The sequence below is a fragment of the Mus musculus genome, chromosome 4, assembly GCF_000001635.26.
Source record: "Mus musculus strain C57BL/6J chromosome 4, GRCm38.p6 C57BL/6J".
NCBI lineage: Eukaryota > Metazoa > Chordata > Mammalia > Rodentia > Muridae > Mus > Mus musculus.
In genome coordinates this window covers 116,567,303-116,588,522 of record NC_000070.6, presented here as the reverse complement: position 1 = coordinate 116,588,522, position 21,220 = coordinate 116,567,303, and the positions used below count along the sequence as shown (strand labels likewise).

Here is a 21,220-nt window from a genome sequence, read left to right as displayed (position 1 = left end):
TTATGTAAAAGCACTGGCTATTCTTTGAAAGGACCCAGATTCAATTCTCAGAATCTACTGGGTGGCTCACAATGCTCTCTAACTCAAGGGATCGGAGACATTTATGTAGGCAAAGCAGCCATATATATAAAGCAACACCACCACCACCCAGTTCATTTAAAACATCAATTGTGTAGGAGTTTTAGACAGAGTCCTGGTCTATATGACACACCTCTCAGAAAACAGGGGAACCCCAACCAGGGCCACCCAGTCTACTGCCTGACGCCTACGGGACACCAATAAAGACAGCAATCAGTACAGTCAGAACAGAAATGGTGTTTGTTGTATCTACACATTACGCTGCAAACCTTAATGCAAATAAATGGAAAAGTCCAAGATAGTGTGTGTGTGTGTGTGTGTGTGTATGTGTGTGTTGTATATAAAGGCCTGCTGGACAGCCAAGGTCAGCTAGGAATTTACAACACCCTTGCCTCAGGCTACACTGTGATTTAGGCATGCACAACCACACACTGCTGAGAATGACAAATTAAACAAAATTATTCTTTTATAATTTTGTGTAAGAAATAGTTGGGCTGAAAAGATGGCTCATTAGTTCAGAGTATTGGCTGCTCTTCCATAGAACCTGGTTTCAGTTCTAGGCAATCACACGAAACTTTTAACTTCCTAAAACTCCAGATACAGGCAATTTAACACTCTTCCTACCTCCACAGGAACCAGAAAATCATGGGGTTCAACATATACATCCAGGTAAAACACTTATACACATATAATCTTTAAAAGATGGGGGGAGATGCCAACTTTTTGAGGGCATATGTGACTCAGTGGACAAAGTGCTCACCTACCATAAATGGAGCCCTGGCTTGATCCCCAGAACTGTATAAAATTGGGTGTAAGATCTGAGTATGTACTTGTGAGCTGGGGAGGAGGAGACACTGAAGCCATTTAGGCCATCCTCATGGGCTAAATAAGGACAGTATTTCAAAAGGTTGCCCCACAGTTATTCTCACTCACCTCTTTGGGAGAGTGGAGACCTGCACCAGCAGCCAGTCCCACTGGTTTAGTAACAGAAATTGGATTGGTGAAAGCAGACTCCCGGCTAGAGCAAAGTGATCCAGGTTTGTGTTCCGTTCTGTTAGCTTTCCAGGCGTTGGGCTATATAGGAATAAAGAACACATCAGTAAAAGCAATATACATACAGGAGCTTAGCTTGCAAAAATCAAAGGCAAGTGTGAAATATTATGTGAAATACAAGTTCCCAGAAATTACCTGTTAACATGCATATAAGCTTTCTGAGTTTAGACAGATGGGGAATAGAGAGGCCATGAGCTGTGCTGAGTAGGTTCAACAGCTTTCTTTACCATGCTAGCTCTCAAAGCATTTATTGCATGTGAAGCTAAATTTCCACTCATTTAGAACTCCTGACCTCTGTAGTTCTTGTGTGATAATTATTTTCCATAAAACAAATCAGGAAAAAAAATGGAGTTTTCTAGATATTTTAATAGTGGTAGGCTAGTTCCATGCTATGATGCATATTATAAATGGCATTTCGTCCTTGTTTAATGCAAAGGCCTTCTTTGGCTCATATTTGTGGGATCTGGCCATAGCTATAACAGCTATAGTATAGGTGGAATGAATATATGAATACTCCATTAGTCAATCACAATGTCTAAAGAGATGAAAGAAGGCTGAGTGTGGTGGTCATATCTTTAGTCCCAGCACTCAGACAAATCTCTGTGTGTTCAAGGCTAAAGGCCAGCATGGTCCACAGAGAAAGTTCCAGGGCTGAAACAGAGAGAAAGCCTGTGTTGAAAAATAAAGAGACCAAAGAAGACAATAGAGGTCAACAGAGTGGAACAGAAATAAGCGCAAAACAACTTACTTCCCAAAAACAAAACAGAGAAAAGAGTTTCTATGAAAAGAATTCCTTTCCATGATGCAGTACATGCTCTTACCCACCTTCCTAATTTTTTTTTTCCTTCGTTTTTCGAGAAAGGGTTTCTCTGTATAGACCTGGCTGTCCTGGAACTCACTCTGTAGACCAGGCTGGCCTCGAACTCAGAAATCTGCCTGCCTCTGCCTCCCAAGTGCCGGGATTAAAGGCATGCGCCACCACCGGCCTGTCTGGGCCTTCACTTTGTAAGCAGTGTAACTATAGGCAGGCTGCTAAGCCTATCTTGATTTACTTTAGTTCTACAGATCTGAACTCCAGCCACATTATAAACTCTTCACCCTCAAGGTACTCATAGTTAACTCAGTCTCCCAAGGGAGAATGCTGTCATTACACTCACCCATCTATCTATCTATCTACATACCATCCATCCGAGACAATGTCTCACTATGTAGTTAGGCTGGCCTAGAACTTACAGACCACTACACCCCATTTACTATTCTCTTTAATTTGCTTCCCTATGTCATCCTGTCTTGCTCAATTCAGCTTCCTGATTAAGGTATCATTACCTCTGTGTGCCTGTGTGTGTGTGTTTTTGTGTGTGTGCCATCTCAGCTAGACTGGCTTATCTACAAGACTGTGGAATTGGCCTATCTTCATCATACCATCAGCTCTGGGCTTACAGATAGATATATACCTAGTGTTTTGTTTTGTTTTAAAGTATAGGTGATAGGATTCATTCAAACTTCACCAGCATGCTAGTACAGAGAACACTTTATCTGAGCACTGGTATCACCCCTGTTTAAAAGGACAAGAGCATATTAGCATTCTGTCTTCTGTACACCTAACAAAGGGCTAAACTGAAGTTAAGCTCTGTCATTTTACCCTTGTTACTTTTCACCCTTAAAACACGAAACTCTTGAAGACATTGTCTAGTATATTTTTATACCCTTAAAAACTCTTTTGTTTAAACTTATTTTATGTGCACTAGTGTTTTGCCTTGGCTATGTGCATGAGAGACACAGGTGTTGACAGTGGGGGCAAGTAGAGAATCTCCTGGAACTGCAGGATCATGGCAGTCTCCTTAATAGTCTTTTTGTTTGTTTGAAGACAGGGTTTCTCTGTATAGCCCTGGCTGTCCTGGAACTCACTTTGTAGACCAGGCTGGCCTCGAACTCAGAAATTCGCCTGCCTCTGCCTCCCAAGGGCTGGGATTAAAGGTGTACTCCACCACGCCCTGCCTTAATAGTCTTTAAGAATGGCTAAAACATAGTGTGTGTGCTTGTCATGTTGGTAATAAATACTTATTGGCATTTACTTTATGCCAGTTAAGTACTTCATAAAGTGTTGTTCCTTCTCACTAAAAATTTAAAAAGAATTGCCACCTCTACCCCCCCCCCCCAAAATCTATGAAACCTCCCTAAGGTCACTGTACAAAGAAAGAGCAAACCTGGTGTGAAAGTTCCTGCTAGATTATTTCCTAAGAGTCTTTAAAACTTTTATATGTATGTGTGTTTTTGGCTGTATGCATGTCTGGGCACCACGGGCATGCCTAGTGCCCCCAGATACAGCTGGTGTTGAATGCCTTGGAACTGGAGTTACAAATGGCTGTGAGGCACCACAGAGTGCTGAGAACAGATCCCAGTTCTTCTTGAAAAGCACAAGTGCTCTTGACTGTAGAACTATCTCTCCCGTCCCTAGACTGTTTTAATAGCTGCTTTGTATCTTTTTCCTTTAATACCAAACTGTAAGTATCCCAAATTCCTTACAGTGATACCTGTTGTAGAGTGGATGACGGCTCACCCGGTGGAGGTGCATGCTGCTAAGCCTGCCATCTTGAGTTCAATGGCTGAGATTTACAGGGTGGAATGAAGAAATTGACTCCTGACAAGTTATTAGACCTTTACCTGTGCCACAGAATATAAGACATAGACACGGACACACATGCACACACTACATAAAAGTAGTAACAATAAAAGTCACTAGCATAGCTAGATTTAAAATAACCTATAAACAGCTGGAGAGATTGCTCAGTGGCTGCTCTTCCAGATTCCAGAGGTCCTGAGTTCAATTCGAGCAACCACATGGTGACTCACAACCATTTGTAATGGGATCTGATGCCCTCTTCTGCTGTGTCTGAAGACAGAGACAATGTACTCATATATATAAAATAAATGGATAAAATCTAAAACAAAACAAAACAACAAAAAGTACAAACCCCCAAACCAACCAAAAAACCAAAAACAAAACAAAGTCCATAAAAGCCGATGTGTAGATGTGTAGATGATCTGGTCCCCAGTAAGAGGAAAGTGTTAGAAATGTTAGTAGATTGGGGGCCCTAATGGAAGTAGTTAGATAATGAAACTTGCAGGGGTTATCAGCTTCCTGGCTGCTGCTTCTTGTGTCAACTCTTTATGAACACCACAAGGTAAAGACTTTCTTTGCAACTGTGAGGACCAACACTATGATGTACTTGGATAAACCAACTCTCTTCTTGGTGCCGAGGATTAAATCTAGGGCCTGATTACACCAGGTCAGGACTCCCACCATCACAGGCATTTAAAGTTGCCCCATGACTGCTGCCTAAAGATTTCTATATTTCATTTAGCTTTATTACAAGCTACATTTTAGGGTCTTGTCATGTAGCTTAGGCTGGTCTCAAACTCACAATCCACCTGAGTCAAATAATGCGCCAATCTACCTGGTACTTCATTCTCTTACGTCCTAAACTCAAAAGTCACCACAAGTTTCTTAGTTGCAAACAAGAAAAACCTTTTTTGGGGACAAGGTCTCGCCATGGACACCTCTGTGGTCTGGTAGATCTGGCTTTGAACTCCACAGTTACCTGCCTACCTATACTTCTAGAGGCTAGAATAAAAGGTTTACATCAGATTTTGCCTGAGCCAAGTTATTTTCCTCAACTTGCTAACAGCAAGTGACAAGCATTATTGCTACTTTAAACTTAGCTCTTTTAATTTGTGATAGAATATGATGTTTTATTCCTGAATCATAATTTATTGGTAATATTTAATTGCTTCAGCCAAAGTTATTTTCCCATTCCTCAATGTCTATCCTTTTGCCTAGATAATCTGATTTACTGTAAAACAATTTTTACTGTAATAATGACTGTTAGGAGCCTAGGTAGAGACTTAGTAGATAAGCTGTTTGCTGCTAAAATAGTGTAAACACCCTGAGTTTGGATTCCCGAAATATGTATGCCAATACAGCACAAATGTTGTACCTGTCACACACCCACAACAATTCAAGCTCCCAGAAGGAAGACATGGGATCACTGAGTCCCTGAGGCCAGCAAGTGAACTAGACTGACTGAATTAGCAATCTCTGGTTGAGTTGCTTGATGCCAACCTCATGCTTCCTGTATACACTCAAGCATACATGTACATGTTCATGTTCAACATACACAAATACACATTTTAAGAAAAGACATTATTCCCAGCACTCGGGAGGCAGAGGCAGGCGGATTTCTGAGTTCAAGGCCAGCCTGGTCTATAAAGTGAGTTCCAGGACAGCCAGGGCTATACAGAGAAACCCTGTCTCGAAAAACCAAAAAGACAAGACATTACAAACCTCAGTATTACCTTTCAAAGCTACTGAGGATAATTAAAATGGCCCAGTTACCACCCACACGTCTAACATTTGCTGATCTTAGAACTTCTGTAATCACCTCTTCTTAAATGTCAAACACTCTAAACTCTGGCTATCCACCACACTCCAAAGAGTCCGCAACATTTTTCTTGGTAAAATCTTTGTGGATGGCCACAGTCTATATTGGTGTTGCTCTTAATGATTTGTATTTAGTAACTTAATTTAGATGAAATGAACTTAGAATCTCAAAAAAAAAAAAAAACTGCGGTTAAATTTCAAGACTGAGCCCACTGACCTGTCACTGCCAGGCAGTGGTGGCGCACACCTTTAATCCAAGTACTTGAGAGGCAGAGGCAGGCAGATTTCTGAGTTTGAGGCCAGCCTGATTTACAGAGTGAGTTCCAGGACAGCCGGGGCTACACAGAGAGACCCTGTCTCTAAAAACAAAAACAAAACCCCAAAAACCAATGGGGGGTTGGGAGGTGGGGGGAAGAGACAGCAGTGCAGGAGGCAGGGACGTAGAGAGATGGCGCAGTAGTTAATAGGGCTAGGTGCCCTTCAAAAGGAGCTTGGTTCCCAGCACCATGTGGATGAATGTAATTCCAGCCCCAGCAGATCTAGAGCCTCTAGACTTCCAGAGTACCTGCACTCACAAAGACACAGACACACATATCTGTGCACAATTAAAAAGAATAAAAATAGATATTTATTATTGACGGCTGACAGGTATCATTCTTTGTGGCCCAAGTGGCAGTATTGAATGCCTGCATCACCACTCTGGGCTTGTTTTTGAGAGTTTTAAAGGGATGTGAAAATGAGCAGCAACAGTAGTAACAGATTAGAAAAGACTAGAACGTCTGTGTAGGGTCCTTCAGAGAAAAATATTTACAATCTAATAAAGTTTAAAGGCACTGAACAAATAGAGAAGTTGAATGATACACTATCCCTTCATCCCCGCTTGGTAAGCACACCCAGACCTGAAGTCTTATAGATTCAACTGATTTTCCTGCACCATCCTCTTGAGTAGCTGAGTACAGGTATGTGACAAAGTGGGCAAGTGTACCAAGTATTTAAGGATGATCACTTTAGCAGTTCTGTGAAATATAAAGCTGAAGAAATACAAGGGTATGCAAAGTGACAAAGCTCTAAACAAGGACAAAGAAAAAGAGTAACTGTGATAATTGCTTGGCTACGGGGATAAGGGAAGATAAAGAGGAAAGCTGCAGCCAAGTATTGAGCTTGACTGATGTTATTAAAGGAAATAACAAGAAGGATCAAGCTTACAAAAATGAAGCTAGTCAGGTGGCACTGGCAGAGTCTGGTAATGGGAGTATAACTCTATAAACATCCAACTTGTTGCTAATCTCAGTTCTCAACATTCCTTTTTTTTTCCCTTTTTGGTTTTTGGTTTTTTGAGACAGGGTTTCTCTGTGTAGCCCTGGCTGTTCTGGAACTCACTTTGTAGACCAGGCTGTCCTCGAATTCAGTAATCCGCCTGCCTCTGCCTCCCGAGTGCTGGGATTAAAGGCGTGTGCCACCATGCCCTGCTGTGTCTCAACATTCCTATAATGAAGGCAACTCATACCTTAGAGGGAGGTGGTGCAGGCTTAGGCACCAAGTTCTTATAGACACTTGGGACCATTGTTGACACTTTGTTCCCATTTGCATGGTGGGATCCTGAGGAGGTGAATGCAGCAGAAAAGGCAGCAGCAGGATCCTCTTTGGAAATTTTTTTGATGACTAGCATCTTTGAGGGTTGCTTGGCACTAGGTGGATTTTCTGTGAAATATAAGAGTAGAGACACAAAGGAAGGTCACACTACAAGGAAAACCAACAGTTTAAACAACATCCTCACCTTCAACATAGGAGATGAAGTTGAGACCAGGGGACAAATATTACCTTGTGTCATTTAACAAATTCTTGAAAAAAAAAATACTATGGGGTAGGTAAAGTGTTTACCATGCAAGCACGGGTATATGAGCTTAAGAACCCATGTTTTTTTTAAACAAAACAACACAACTCCCCCCCACCCCCCAAAAAAGCCAGGCGTGGTGGTGCACGCCTTTGATCCCAGCACTTGGGAGGCAGAGGCAGGCAAATTTCTGAGTTCAAGGCCCAGCCTGGTCTACAGAGTGAGTTCCAGGACAGCCAGGGCTACACAGAGAAACCCTGTCTCGAAAACACCAAAAACAAAACCAAAAAACCAAACCAAAGCAAAAAATAAACCCAGCTACAAATGCTTACAATCTTAGCAACAGAGAGAAAAACAGCTGAGTCCCTAGAATTTACTGCCCAGCCAGTCTAGCACATGCGATGAAAGTCAGATAAATGAGACAGTGTTGAAAAATGAAGCTCCTGAAGCAAACCACCCATGGCTGCCCTTTTCCCTTTGTATGTGCAAGCATGTGCTCATGCCACCAAATACATTAGCAAAACAATACACATGACACTACTGGAAAAATAGTAACATTTTTCAAATTTTATTTTTAAAATATAGTTTTTCTACGTACATGAGTGTTTTGTCTGCATACCACATGCATGCCTAGTACCTGAGAAGGCCAGAGGAAGGTGCTGAATATCCTGAAGTTACAAATATTATAAGCTGCTATGTGGGTGTTTGCAATCAAACCCCGGTCCTCTAGAAGAAGAGTCAGTACTCTTGATCACTGAGCCATTTCTCCAATCCCTCAGTCTTTTTTTTTTGTTTTTGAGACAGGTCCTCTATAGATCTGAGTAGCCTGGAAACCACTATAATCTCTATAGGGACTAGGCTGTCCTTGAACTCACAAACATTCAGCTATATCTGCTTTCCAAGTGCTGGAATTCCTTTTGTGCTGGAATTTCCAATGGCTGGAATGGTCTAGCCATTCTTTTTTTTTTTAATGGTACTTTAAAAAAAAAGTACCATTTGGCAACTGTATGAAAAAAGACAACAAACAAAAACCAGCAGATGAATCACTAAATTTATAAATGAGTCTCACAACACAAAGATTAGCAGTACTAAGGGAGTGTTTAGCTTGTAAGATGGACAGGGTGATCTTCAGGCACAACCATGTAAAGTAGAGGCAGGTGGATCTCTGAGATCCTGCCTCAAAAAACCAGCACCAACAATCATCAGGGCTGAAGAGACTGCTCCAGGTCTCAGGGCCCGTGTCACCTGTAGCTCCAGAGTCTAACACCCGAGTCTGAATGTCAAGGCCATCTGAATTCACAGGTATGAATGCACACTATTAAACAAGCAGACAATTCAAGCTAAATCTACTCAAACTGCCAGAAAACCCACCAAAGAGCAAAAACCCATGTCCCAGTTAGGGTCCTCTAAGCTTATTATGCTTGGATGGTTTTATGGGTATAGAATATTTTCCTTTTTTTTTTTTTCCCGGAGACAGGGTTTCTCTGCATAGCCCTGGTTGCCCTGGAACTCACTCTGTAGACCAGGCTGGCTGGCCTCTCGAACTCAGAAATCTGCCTGCCTCTGCCTCCCTAGTGCTGGGATTAAAGGCGTGCACCACCACGCTCGGCTATATTTTCCTATCTTGTAGATGAAGAGCTATCTTAGTGAATAGCTAACTGGTGTTGGTGTCTTCAGGCAAAGGGATGAAGATAGAAAAATTGAGATAAAAAAATCAAAAAAAAAAAAAAAAAAAAAAAAGGAGGAAGAATTTTTATTTCTCTCAGCTGTGTTTTTAGTATAGTTAAATGTACCTACCCCACACTCCAGAAGGGGTCCCAACAGGTCTGCAGGGCTGATTCTGTTTGCCAGCTTCTGGATTCAAAGAAGGCTAGGAAAGAAGGGATATAAATGGTTGATACAAAAAGTTTATTACTTGAGAATTTTTCAAAGTAGCCATCACCATAGAAGCTACCAATAATTATAATCAGATCCAACCAATTTAATAATATATCGAAAATGTAACAAGTAGTATGATGAAATAACAGGCACTGTGTTATTTGTATCTTAAATTTTATTTCCTTTGTCATAGGATTCTTATACATATAAATATACATAACATATAAACATGCACTTTCCCATCTTTCTATAGGGTGAGTATGAAAGAAGAAGGCATAAAAGACACAGAACAAGAATATGGGTTGTTTTCCTCAGAATTAAGGAGAGTAATGGTGTCAGTGAAACGCATGGTATTCACTGAAGTTCTAAGACTGCATTAGAGTAGAAGAAAGCCACATTGCATGACTGTATGAGGAATACAAAGGCAATTTAAAAAGCCCTTGTCCTTACAGGACTATCACAAAGATAAAGCTAGTAGCCAAGAAAATATCATACTATGATAAAAACATTTGAGAAAGGAATGGATAATTCCTGGCAGAGAAATGAGAAATTACAGGTGATGACTGAGACTGGTCCTTAAAGACTAATTCCAAATCTGGAAATGTAGGACTCTAAGAACTGAAGGCTCAATAATTTCAAACCAAGTTTAGCTCAGTCTTAAGTAATTATATAGAGGATAGAAGGGATGTCCAGAATATTAAACTGTTTTAACAGATTAAAAAAGGGAACTTTCTTTCCTTTCCCTCCAGTGAGGGGACTGACCTCAAGGCCATAGACACGCCAGACAAACACTTACCAGGAGCTGGGTGTGGTGGCGCACGCCTTTAATCCCAGCACTGGGGGGCAGAGGCAGGTGGATTTCTGAGTTCGAGGCCAGCCTGGTCTACAGAGTGACTTCTAGGACAGCCAGGGCTATGCAGAGAAACCCTGCCTGGAAAAAAACAAACAAACAAACAAACCAAAACAACCCCACTTACCAGGGAAGCGTGTGCTCAGCACTCCTGTTCTGTTTTTGTCTTTTTAAAAATAGGATATGGTGGCCACACCTTCAATGTCAGCATGGGGGAGGCAGAGGTGGGTATTTCTTTGTGAATTTCAGGAGAACCAGATCCACACAGTCACACTCTATCTCAAACAATCAGATTTTAAAGTTACCTTCACTTCGGTGGCTCTAAGTATGCTTAATTAAGCCTCTGGTCTCTGGGCTTGTGTTCTTGAACAGAAACTCTTCCCATTGATGCAGCATCCCCAATCTTACCACACTGATTTTTAAAACTTTCTTCTTCTTCTTTTTTAATTAATTCATTTTATGTATGTGAGTACACAGCCCCTCTCTTCAGACACAGCAGAAAAGGGCATCAGATTCCATTACAGATGGTTGTGAGCCACCATGTGGGTGCTGGGGATTGAACTCAGGACCTCTGGAAGAGCAGCCAGTGCTCGTACCACTGAGCCATCTCCCAACTGTTTTAGTTTCTAAATGATGTGTTTATGTGTATTTGCACCTGAGTGCAAGTGTCTGAAGAGGACAGAAGAAGACATTAAATCCTTTGGATCTGGAGTAAATGAGGGTTGTGATCCACCCACTGTGAGCCTCTGTAAGAGCACCCATCTACCTAGCAACTTGAGGGTTTTGGGTTTTTTGTTTTTGTTTTTGTTTTTTTGGTTTTTCAAGACAGGGTTTGTCTATATAGCCTGGGCTGACCTTGAATTCAGAAATTCGCCTGCCTCTGCCTCCCAAGGGCTGGGACCAAAGGTGTACACCACCACTGCCCAGCACAACTTGAGCTTTTAAAAACATATTTTCAAAATGATATAGATAACTGGGCTAGAACAATGGATCAGTAGTAAAAAGCTTGCTATGCAAGTGTGATAAACCAAGTAAAATCCCAATATCTAAAGGTAGAAAGAAAGAACTGAAAGATGTCTTCTGAGCTCTACATGCTGGCTAAGCCACACACATGGATATATATACACACATCACTGAAACCCACAAAAGCAAATACGCAAAGTTCTTCTATCACTCATTATAGCAAGTATGTAACTGATTAAACTGGGTATACTTTGTAAACCATTATAGTTATCTTTAAATGACTTTAGATAACCTCTTTGACCTTTTGTTATTTGTTATCTCTTGTAGTCCTAGCTATAAGACGTGGAACTCACAATGTACACCAAGCTGACCTCAAGTTCAAGAGATCCATTTGTCTCTGACTCCCAAGTGCTAAGATAAAGGTGTGCACCACCATGCCCAATCATGATCATTCCTTTGTAATTATATGTATGCTTGTGTGCCTGTGGACAGCTGGCTTAGATCCTCCTGAAGCTGGATTTTCAGGAGGTTGTTAGCCACTTGATGTGGATGCTAGACACTGAAGGCAAGTCCTCTGCAAGAGCAGCATCTGCTCTTAACTACTCAGCCATCTGTCTCCACCCGCCTTTATATTCTTATTTTGTAAGCTAGTGTGTATTTTGTAGTCTGTGTATAGGAACAGTGAATGTGCAGGTCAGGAGACAACTTGTTAGGGTCACGTCTGCCCTTTGACATGGGTCTAGGGAATTGAATTCAGGTAATCTAGTTTGGTGGCAGGCAACAATATGGAGTCAGCTGATTGGCCCATGAATGTTTTTGATAGAGCCCTAGTAGTCTTTAAATATTTCCTATGTAAAATGAAACAAAACAAAACCCCCCAAAACAAAAACCCCAACCCTTCATTTTATAAACATCTTTTTCAGAAATGTGTTTTAATACTAAGATCTACGTACTACGTTGTTTACTAATTTGGGGATCAACTTCTATTTTTAGATTTTTTATAGCACTACCCCAAGTTTTTAAAGACAAATACCTAATAATGTATTGACATACCCAACCCAGTTAAAGTTGGTTTTAAGTTTGGGATTTTGTTTTATATTAATGAGTGTTTTGCCTGCATATATGTCTGTACACAACGTGTATGCCTAGTGTATGTGTGAGTCAGAAAAAGGTGTTGAATTTCCTGGAACTAGAGTCACAAATGATTTTCAGCCACCAGATGAATGCTGGGAACTAAACCATGTCCTCTGCAATAGCTACCATGTGTTCTTAATCATGGAGCCTTTTCTCCTGCCCAAACTTGAAGGCTGGTAGGTTTACATCCTCTAGGAGGAGGATCCTCTATACCTACTTTATCCTATGTATGATATACACCTAAGAGTCTGCAAATAGCAATGCCAGTGTTTCAAAAACTAAAACATTAGTACTTTGAGATGTGTTTTTCTTATTTTCTCATCAGAAGTAGTTATATAATACGTCCCGTTTAGGGACTATTATATCAGTTATTATATGTTGTATTTTGTTAGTTCCTACATAGATCCATATAAATACATTTATCAAGGACTCTGTAGATGCTAGAGAAGAACTCTGCTTTTAATCTAAGCACTCCTAGTTCCAGATTCCATTCAGTGATCTGCTGGAACCAGGAGAGAGTCTGATACATATGATACACATGAACCCTGTCACTGAGTTGTACTCACAGATACTTGCTGGGGTGCACCATGTGAAGGTGTCTCTGTATATTCAATTGTTAATTCTGTACTGCTAGAAAGCTAATGGTCCAACGCTGGTTTCACATTTTTTAAATATTCACTCTTCCTCGCCTGTCTAAGTCAATCTAGAATTTTACCTGATTGGTTTTACTTAATAAAGAGCTGACAGCTAATAGTTGTGCAGGTACTGGAAGGCAGAACTTCCTGCAAGAGATATGGACTCTAGAAGAAGTGAGAGGCAGGAGATGTAGCCTGTGGATACAGAGGTGAGTGGATGGATGGACCTGGAACTCAGGTGAAGGTGGAAGAACTAACTATAAATTTGTACTGAGATCTGGAGGACTATTGCATGCAAGGCCACACATATATACAATATGTGCATTCACAGGCTCACATGATATTATAATTAATTAAAAAAAAAGAATTTATTTATTTTATGTATTTGAGTACCAGAAGAGGGCATCAATTCCAGTACAGATGGTTGTGAGCCACCACGCGGTTGCTGGGATTTGAACTCAGGACCTCTGGAAGAGCAGTCAGTGCTCTTACCTGCTGAGCCATCTCTCCCGCCCCTATAGTTAATTTTTAAAGGATGTTCTTGGGATCAGCAAGGTGGCTCAGTAAGTAAGTAAGTCCCTATCATCAAACCTAACATAACCTATTTTAATTTCCAGGATCCCCATGGTGGAAGGAAAACAAACCAACTCCAGTTGTCCTCAATACATGTATATGCCATAGGTGCATTCATACTCACATATATAATAAAGAAACAGAATAAAGAAAGCATTAAATTTCACTGATTATAGTTAGCAGCCAAAACATAGTTATTTTACAAAGAGCAAAATCCAGGGAAAACAAACTTTTATGATAAAGGTGACTGAAGAGACAGAGAAAAATTCACAAGAGTCCTGAGCTGACCACAGTGGCCCACATTTTTAATTCCAGAGGCAGAGACAGGCATATCTCTATGAGATAGAGGTCAGCCTGGTCTACAACAGAGAGACCCTTTTGCAAATAAATATATTAAGTTAATTAGGGCCCCGTGTTATTTAAAAGACACTATTGCTTTTAACTACGCATTTAAAAGCTTCATACTTACGAAGTCTTCCTCTTCAAACTGCAACTTTTCTACTTTATCCTCTTTCTTTTCTTCCCTAATCTCAGTTGGTGTTTTTTCTTGAAAGGCGCAGCCTTTCCGGGAATGGAAGCTGCCATTCCAGTGTCGGTGGTTTCCTGTACTACTACCTCCACTACGTTGGCTCATACCATCATGACCTCGGGAAGAGCCATGCCAACCTGTGGTTCCAGCATATGCTCCCTTAGAGACACCAGAGTCAACAGAATCATGGCGGAATAGGGAGGGTTGGTGCCAAGAATCTAAAATAGCAAGAAAAAGTAAGGTATTAGTTATCTGTTTCTTATAAATTCAGAAATAACTGGACTATATGCTACTAATTTGGTCAAAGTTACTTCCAAAAAGGCTTTAGGAAATATTTTAAATGAGAAATCCATACAAAGAAACCAATAAATGCACCATGCTTTGTGAGACAATTCTCCCAGCCTTCTGGTGCTAGAGCTCCTACTGAGGAAAAGTGCCCGAACCACTGAGCTAAATCTCCAGCCCTTCTAAATTAGTTTTTCAACTGAAAAGATGATTCATAGAAACAGGTGTAGAATCTAGGTAATGACTGTTTCTGGATTATTGACATACATCCAGTCTGAGTTTAGTGTAAATAGCACTTCATTATTGTTTTTATTTTGGTCTGAGATATGGTCTCACTATTTAGCCCTGTGTCTCTTGAAAATAGGTAGATTAGGCTAGCCTAAAACTCTCAAGAGATATACTTGCCTGTCTTGTGAATGTTGGCATTAAGTGTTCACTACTGTGCCTTGCTCTATCTAAGCAGTAGTTCAAATATATGGTCACGCCGGGCGTGGTGGCGCAAGCCTTTAATCCCAGCACTCGGGAGGCAGAGGCAGGCAGATTTCTGAGTTCGAGGCCAGCCTGGTCTACAAGTGAGTTCCAGGACAGCCAGGGCTAGACAGAGAAACCCTGTCTCGAAAAACAAAAACAAACAAACAAACAAACAATATGTATGTATGTATGTATATATAGTGTGACTATATATATATATATATATATATATATATATATATATAGTCACAAGACAACAGCTTGATATAACTCACCTCCCGTAGTCCGTAGAGGTCCATTGTTAAAAAAGCCATCAGAGGAATTATGTCGACGACGGCTTATTCCAAATCTACCTTCTCCACGGGATAGGTGCTCTCCGTGTTTGTCAAAGGTGGCTGTAGATGACTAACATAAAGTGTAGAGAGGAAAAGATTCAGTTTCCTTCAGTAGCTTATTGGGCTCTAAATCAGTGATTCAAAAATAGTTGTTGTGGTAATACAATGTCTATAATATCAGTACTAAGACCGAGATATGACTGCCATGAATTTGGGGCCAGCTACATGGGGAGACCCTGTCTCAAAACTAAACAAAACAAAAAAAAGTGTATTATAGATGTGAAGTATCATAACCAGATTACTACAACTTTTGTCTTTTGAGTCAGGGTCTTATTGTGTAACCCAGGACTACCTATATAACCCAGGTTTGCATCAGTTTAGGGATGTTTATATGTACTGTGTGAACATGTGTCTCTGTCCTTCCCTGCCTGCCTAAGGTGCCTTCTAATTGGTTAAAATAAAAAGCCTATGGCCTATAGCAAAAGGTAGACTAGAAGGTAAGATATCCAGTAAAGAGAAAGGAACTCTAGGAAAAAGTCAAAGGTAGGAAGACTTGGAAGTTTATGTATGAAACTGAGGAGAGGTAACTAATCAGCCGCAGACATAGAATAGTACCAACAGGTTAATATAAGTTAAGAGCAAGTTGGGGAACAGTGAAAGCACTATAAATAAGCATAGGCCTCCATGTCATTATTCAGGAGTCAGGGCAGGTATAGAAAGGCCCACAGTGAAGGGCCGTGGTGGTGCACGCCTTTAATCTCAGCGCTTGGAAGGCACAGGCAGGCGGATTTCTGAGTTCGAGGCCAGCCTGGTCTACAAAGTGAGTTCCAGGACAGCCAGGGCTATACAGAAAAACCCTGTCTCGAAAAACCAAAATAAAACAAAAAACAAAAAAAGGCCCACAGTTATACATGGGACTCGTGGCAATTTTCCTGCCTCAGCTTTTAGAGTACTGGGATGACAACCAAGATCCACTACTAATGTGTTACCATAGATTTAAAATACTTCTAAACATTATTTCATATTTGTGGCAATACTGTAATTTTAGTATCAGCCCAATTTATTTATTTATTCATGAGAAGAAAAAAATTCAGGGAGATTAAGTCTTTAAATTTACATAAACAAGAGAAAGAAGCTTTTAAATAATCATAGATTAGTTCTAATATTCCTAATTCCATAAACTTTTATTCTAAACCTCTTTTCTGGATCTGTACCTGAGTGGGTATCTGGGCACTTGTGAGTATACAGAGGCCTGAAGTTGACATAATATATATATCTTCTGCTTTGATTTCCCATTCCACTTTATTTACCAAGGCAGGAACTATCATGAACCTGGAGTTTGCTTACTCAGCTAGTAAACTTGCCTAAGGGATCCTGTTTATATTTCCCTAGTATTGCTATTAACACTGGAAATACTGGTGGGCTGCTGTACTTTTCCCAAGTTTTAAGTGAAGGTGGGGCAAACTTCGTCATGTTTGTGCAGCAAGCAATTTACAAACAGTCTTCTCCCCAGGTTTCTATATATCCTTTACTTGTAAGTGAGACCTCTGGTTGATTTGCCAGCTTCACTAGAACACGGGATTTCTAAAATGCGAATTCTTTTTTTTTCCTTCCTTTTGGTTTTTCGAGACAGGGTTTCTCTATATAGTCCTGGCTGTCCTGGAACTCACTTTGTAGACTAGGCTGGCCTCAAACTCAGAAATCCGCCTGCCTCTGCCTCCCAAGTGCTGGGATTAAAGGCGTGTGCCACCACTGCCCAGCTGTGAATTCTAAATATGATTATGAGGAGTCAGTGAAGTGAGCTGCAAAGATTCTCCCTGAATTTTTCTGGAAATAGCTATAAATGTGAGGAGAAGGCACAAGCTAAGCACTCATCAACTAGCATTCAACCTTCCTTCAAAAGGGACCTGTAAATACAGACGTGCAACCGTCATTTTTCAAAGACCTTCAAGGGCATTTGCACATCTGTGCACATACACCTTTAGAAAAATAGAGACACTGGCATTAAGGTACATATTAATGTGAACTTTTTCCTAAAGACATTTTTAGATTTATTTTACATGTATAAATGCCTTGCCTGAATGTTATGTAGCTACACACACCACATGCATGCTTGGTGCCCACAAACATCGAGGAGGGGAGTCAGATCCCCTGGAACTAAGTTATGGATGGTTCTGAGCCACCTTGTGGATTCTGGATGTCAAACCTGTGTCCTCTACAAGAGTACAGAATGATCTTAACTGTTCTTGCCATCCCTTTATCCAACTATCAATACATTCTTAAGAGAATGGGAAGTCTATAAATACATGTGAAATCCCGAGGAAAAGTAGGACATATATGAAAAACAAAATATAACTCTCTTTCATTAAAATAACTAAAACAAGAACAGCAACACAGCCTGAAGCACAAAGCAGAAGCCACACAGCACTCAGGATGAACAGCTGTTAGGTGTGGGTAGTTAGCATAGGAGAAGACAGTACCTTAGATGACTGTGGCGTTGAGAAATTTAGCCAAGCAGGAACAAAGTCATGCTGCGCCATTTAGGTCCAGTGTCTTTTTAGCAAGATGAGGCATCCAACCTCATGGCCAGGATCTAAACAAGAACACAAATCACTCATGATTCTAAAAGTATGACACCAGTGTAATAATGGAGTCTGTGATTAACCTACAGTTCCCCTTTATAAAAGATTTAAACCCTGAAAACTCTCCAGATTACTTTTCAAGATTTTAAATCTCAGGAATTCTAAATAACACAAATATGATGGAAATAAAGAATGTTACAGGAAGGAAGCAAAAACATTCTTGAGTTTTTGCCTAAAAAGGCAAAACAAAAACACCTACCATAAATACATATAGAACAGTGGTTCTTGACCTGTGGGACAAGACCCCATTTGTGGTCAAGAGACACTTTTACAAGGGTTTTTAGCAGATATTTATATTATAATTCATAACAGCAGCAAAATTATACTTATAAAAACAATTTTATGATTGGAAGTCACCACAACACAAGGAATATTTATTAATATTTAACTATATTAAAAGACGAAGAAGAAGGTTACTGATGTAATAAGGGTCGAAGCATTAAGTGGGTCACTGCTACAGAACCTCTCAAGAGCTTTTCCATTTACCTTAGGAATATCGTCTCACATATCAACTTGTACCTGAGATTCACTGGTGTTCCTGAATTACTGAGAATTAAATCCTTCACAACACAACAGGCATTTTTTCATGACATATAATGGATGTTTTCTCCAAAGGTTAAGACCCATGAATGATATTTACCCTCAGAGTGTCACCTCTGTGGTCCTGTATCCAAAGTTGCCGCCTGTATCTTCCACGAGGTGTTCTTGTAAGAAGGGTGCTAAAATAGCCTGGCCAGCAGCACGCCTTGTGATGAAGCACAAAAAAGCCCAGCTCTGTGTGGCCCACCCTCTTAATCCTCTCAACGGCTCATCCTCAATACCTCCTTCCCAACACTTTTCCAAAGGGGGGAGGGGGAGGGGAAGGGGGGGAAGGGGAACATAAAAGGTTATTTGTTACATTTAAAAAAGGGGGGAAAGGGGGGAAGCTATGTCTATGTTCACCTCATTCAACTGCCTTGAGTAATGGCACTGTAATGTTGCTCAAATAGGCAAAACATGGACATCTGCACAGTGAGTGCAAGCACTGTTCATAACAAGGTCATGGCTACAAGGACAAATGGTCTCAGATGTGGGCAAGAAATGTCATCAAGGTGACAGGTCAAATGTAATAGTAAAGCACTGTAAGAGAGCTTCTGCACAATCAATTCCAGTGGCAAACTATCCACAACAGAAGCTTTTAACATAAATCTCACTATCTCACACAACTGCTTAAAGCATTGTGCAGAGAGATGTGCTTTTATAGTTTTAACCTTCAAAATCTAAAGATATAAGAAGTCTTGTTTTGTTTTTTGAAAAAGGAATCCAATAGAAACTTGATATAGTTTTCCTGCCACAGAATAGCAGCTTTCAAGGCAAATTTCTTGGTATAAAGCTCCTAAATATATATCCCTATTTCTTTGGTCTTTACTATTTATACATTCAAAGCAAAATTATAAGTAGAAAAGATAAGGGTCAGGAAGAAAAGAGAATTCCAAAATGAGGTTTGCTTCTTATCAATTTTCTGTATTTCACTTGTTCTCCTCCTTCCCCAAAACTGGACTGAGCTTCCAGAAGATAGGAAGAATCTTCTATTGCTTTATTGAAGAAATCACTTTCTAATTTGGGTCCATCTCCATCATTACTCAAACATTAAAAAGGCCACTTGAGTCTGCCAATCTCTGAGGGAAAAAAAATAAAACAAAACACATAATTAGAAGAGGCAAAACCAGTCACACATAACTGCTAATGAATATCAATCAAAGACCTGAGAGTAAATTCCTTAAATACAATTTAGATATTAATTTAATTTGTCACTGCCTATAATAATATGCCTACAAGTCTTTTTGTTACATAGATAAGAAAATTACTATGCTTCCCAGGTTGTCCCTGACCTAAACAGCCCCCTATCTCAGTCTTCTAAGCAGCTCAGACTATAGGCATATCACACCACACCTAACCTTTTTAAGTCCTTTAAAGATTTTATAAATCTTGCTTAAGCATAGATTTCCAAACAAAACAAATCCAACCATTTCCAGAAATAGCCATCAAAGGTATTCAGAAATGCCAATTACTGGGTCTTTTTACATCTAGATTTTCAACTTACCAAATTGGTCATATCATATAGTGTACAGAAGGAAACACTACCAATGTGATCACTATCTAATTATTAGGTATTATCCAATACAATCTCTCGCCTTATTTATATTGTGCATATTTTAGATAATTATCAGTTTAGAGACAAATAAAGCTCTGATCTAACTTGATATGAACTAAGAGGACTCAAATGTTTCTTTGCCCAATTCCCAACAATCTTCCAGAAGTTCCTTTTTGATAAGAGAACTTGCATCTTTGGGCAGGTTCTGCTTTGCTGACAAATCCTGTGCATTACTGTGTTAAATCAAGGACTACAAAATACCGAGTTCATGACAACAGACATATCTGTGAGGAAACGCCTCTGCCTCCCAAGTGCTGGGAATAAAGGTGCGTGTGCATCACCACTGTCCAGCAAGATAGTTGGTTTTGTTTTGTTTTTTTAAAATCAGGGATGTTTGTAAGACAAGATTTGGGGGAAAACCATACTAAACTTTTTAGTGTTTCAGGCCAGTCACGGCAACATAGTAAGACCCAGATCAAAGAAATTTTTAAAAGCTTTATTACTTTTAGTTATATGCATATGAGCCAGGCAGTGGTGGCACACGCCTTTAATCCCAGCACTTGGGAGGCAGAGGCAGGTGGATTTCTGAGTTCAAGGCCAGTCTGGTGTACAGAGTGAGTTCCAGGACAGCCAGAGCTATACAGAGAAACCCTGTCTTGGGAAAAAAATTATATATATATATGTATATGAATGAATATATGAATGAGTTTGGAAGTAAGAGATTTGGATCTCCCAGAACTGAAGTCACAAATACTCTGTGAGCTGCCTGACATGGCTGCTGGGAACTGAAGTCTTATCCTTTATAAAAGGCTCTTAACCATTGAGCCATTGCTCCCTCCTAGAACAATAAACCAAAGTAATTCTTTCTTTTGTAAGTTGCTTTCTGATCATAGCAACCAAAAAGTAACTGATACAGGGAGGAAGGGGGGGGGAGGAGGAGGAGGTAATGAGGAGACAAATAGTGTATGTCTTCTCTCATATGGGGAATCTAGATTTCAACATGGAAGGCATAAAAGAAAAGGAATTATTTGGGAGGGGAGGATTAGCAGGAAGGGGTAAAGGAAGGTGATGAGGCCAAATACAACCAAAGTACAATGATACACATAGGAATGCCATCATAAAACCCATATTTTGTGTGCTTAAAAAAACAAAACAAAACAAAAATCCCTGCCAGAAGTGGTGCTGCACGCCTTTAACCCTAGCATTCAGGAGCAGAGGCAGAAGAATCTCTCTGATCTCCAGACAGCCAAAGCCAGAGATCCTGTCTCAAAAAATCTATCATTAATAGAAGTAATAAAACTGGGGCCAGAGAGATGGCTAGGCAGTTACTAGCTCTGGTTGCCCTGCAGAGAGGACTTGGGTTCAATTCCCAGCACCCACATGGC

At 40.2% G+C, this 21,220-nt stretch overlaps 1 protein-coding gene across 4 annotated transcripts in view; it reads right to left on the bottom strand.

The window, feature by feature from the left end:
• Positions 1-21,220, bottom strand: part of Gpbp1l1 (GC-rich promoter binding protein 1-like 1) — a 36,724-nt gene that overhangs the window by 5,380 nt on the left and 10,124 nt on the right. For all 4 annotated transcript variants that reach the window (XM_017320452.2, XM_006503485.4, NM_029868.3 and 1 more), the window contains exons 2-8: positions 18,342-19,359; positions 17,540-17,652; positions 15,000-15,129; positions 13,909-14,186; positions 9,204-9,276; positions 7,080-7,273; positions 1,012-1,152 (exon numbers count right to left, since the gene is read on the bottom strand). In XM_017320452.2, the coding sequence (XP_017175941.1) occupies positions 1,012-1,152; positions 7,080-7,273; positions 9,204-9,276; positions 13,909-14,186; positions 15,000-15,129; positions 17,540-17,599 (876 nt within the window). In that variant the 5' untranslated portion in view covers positions 17,600-17,652; positions 18,342-19,359. The remainder of the gene's footprint in view (positions 1-1,011; positions 1,153-7,079; positions 7,274-9,203; positions 9,277-13,908; positions 14,187-14,999; positions 15,130-17,539; positions 17,653-18,341; positions 19,360-21,220) is intronic.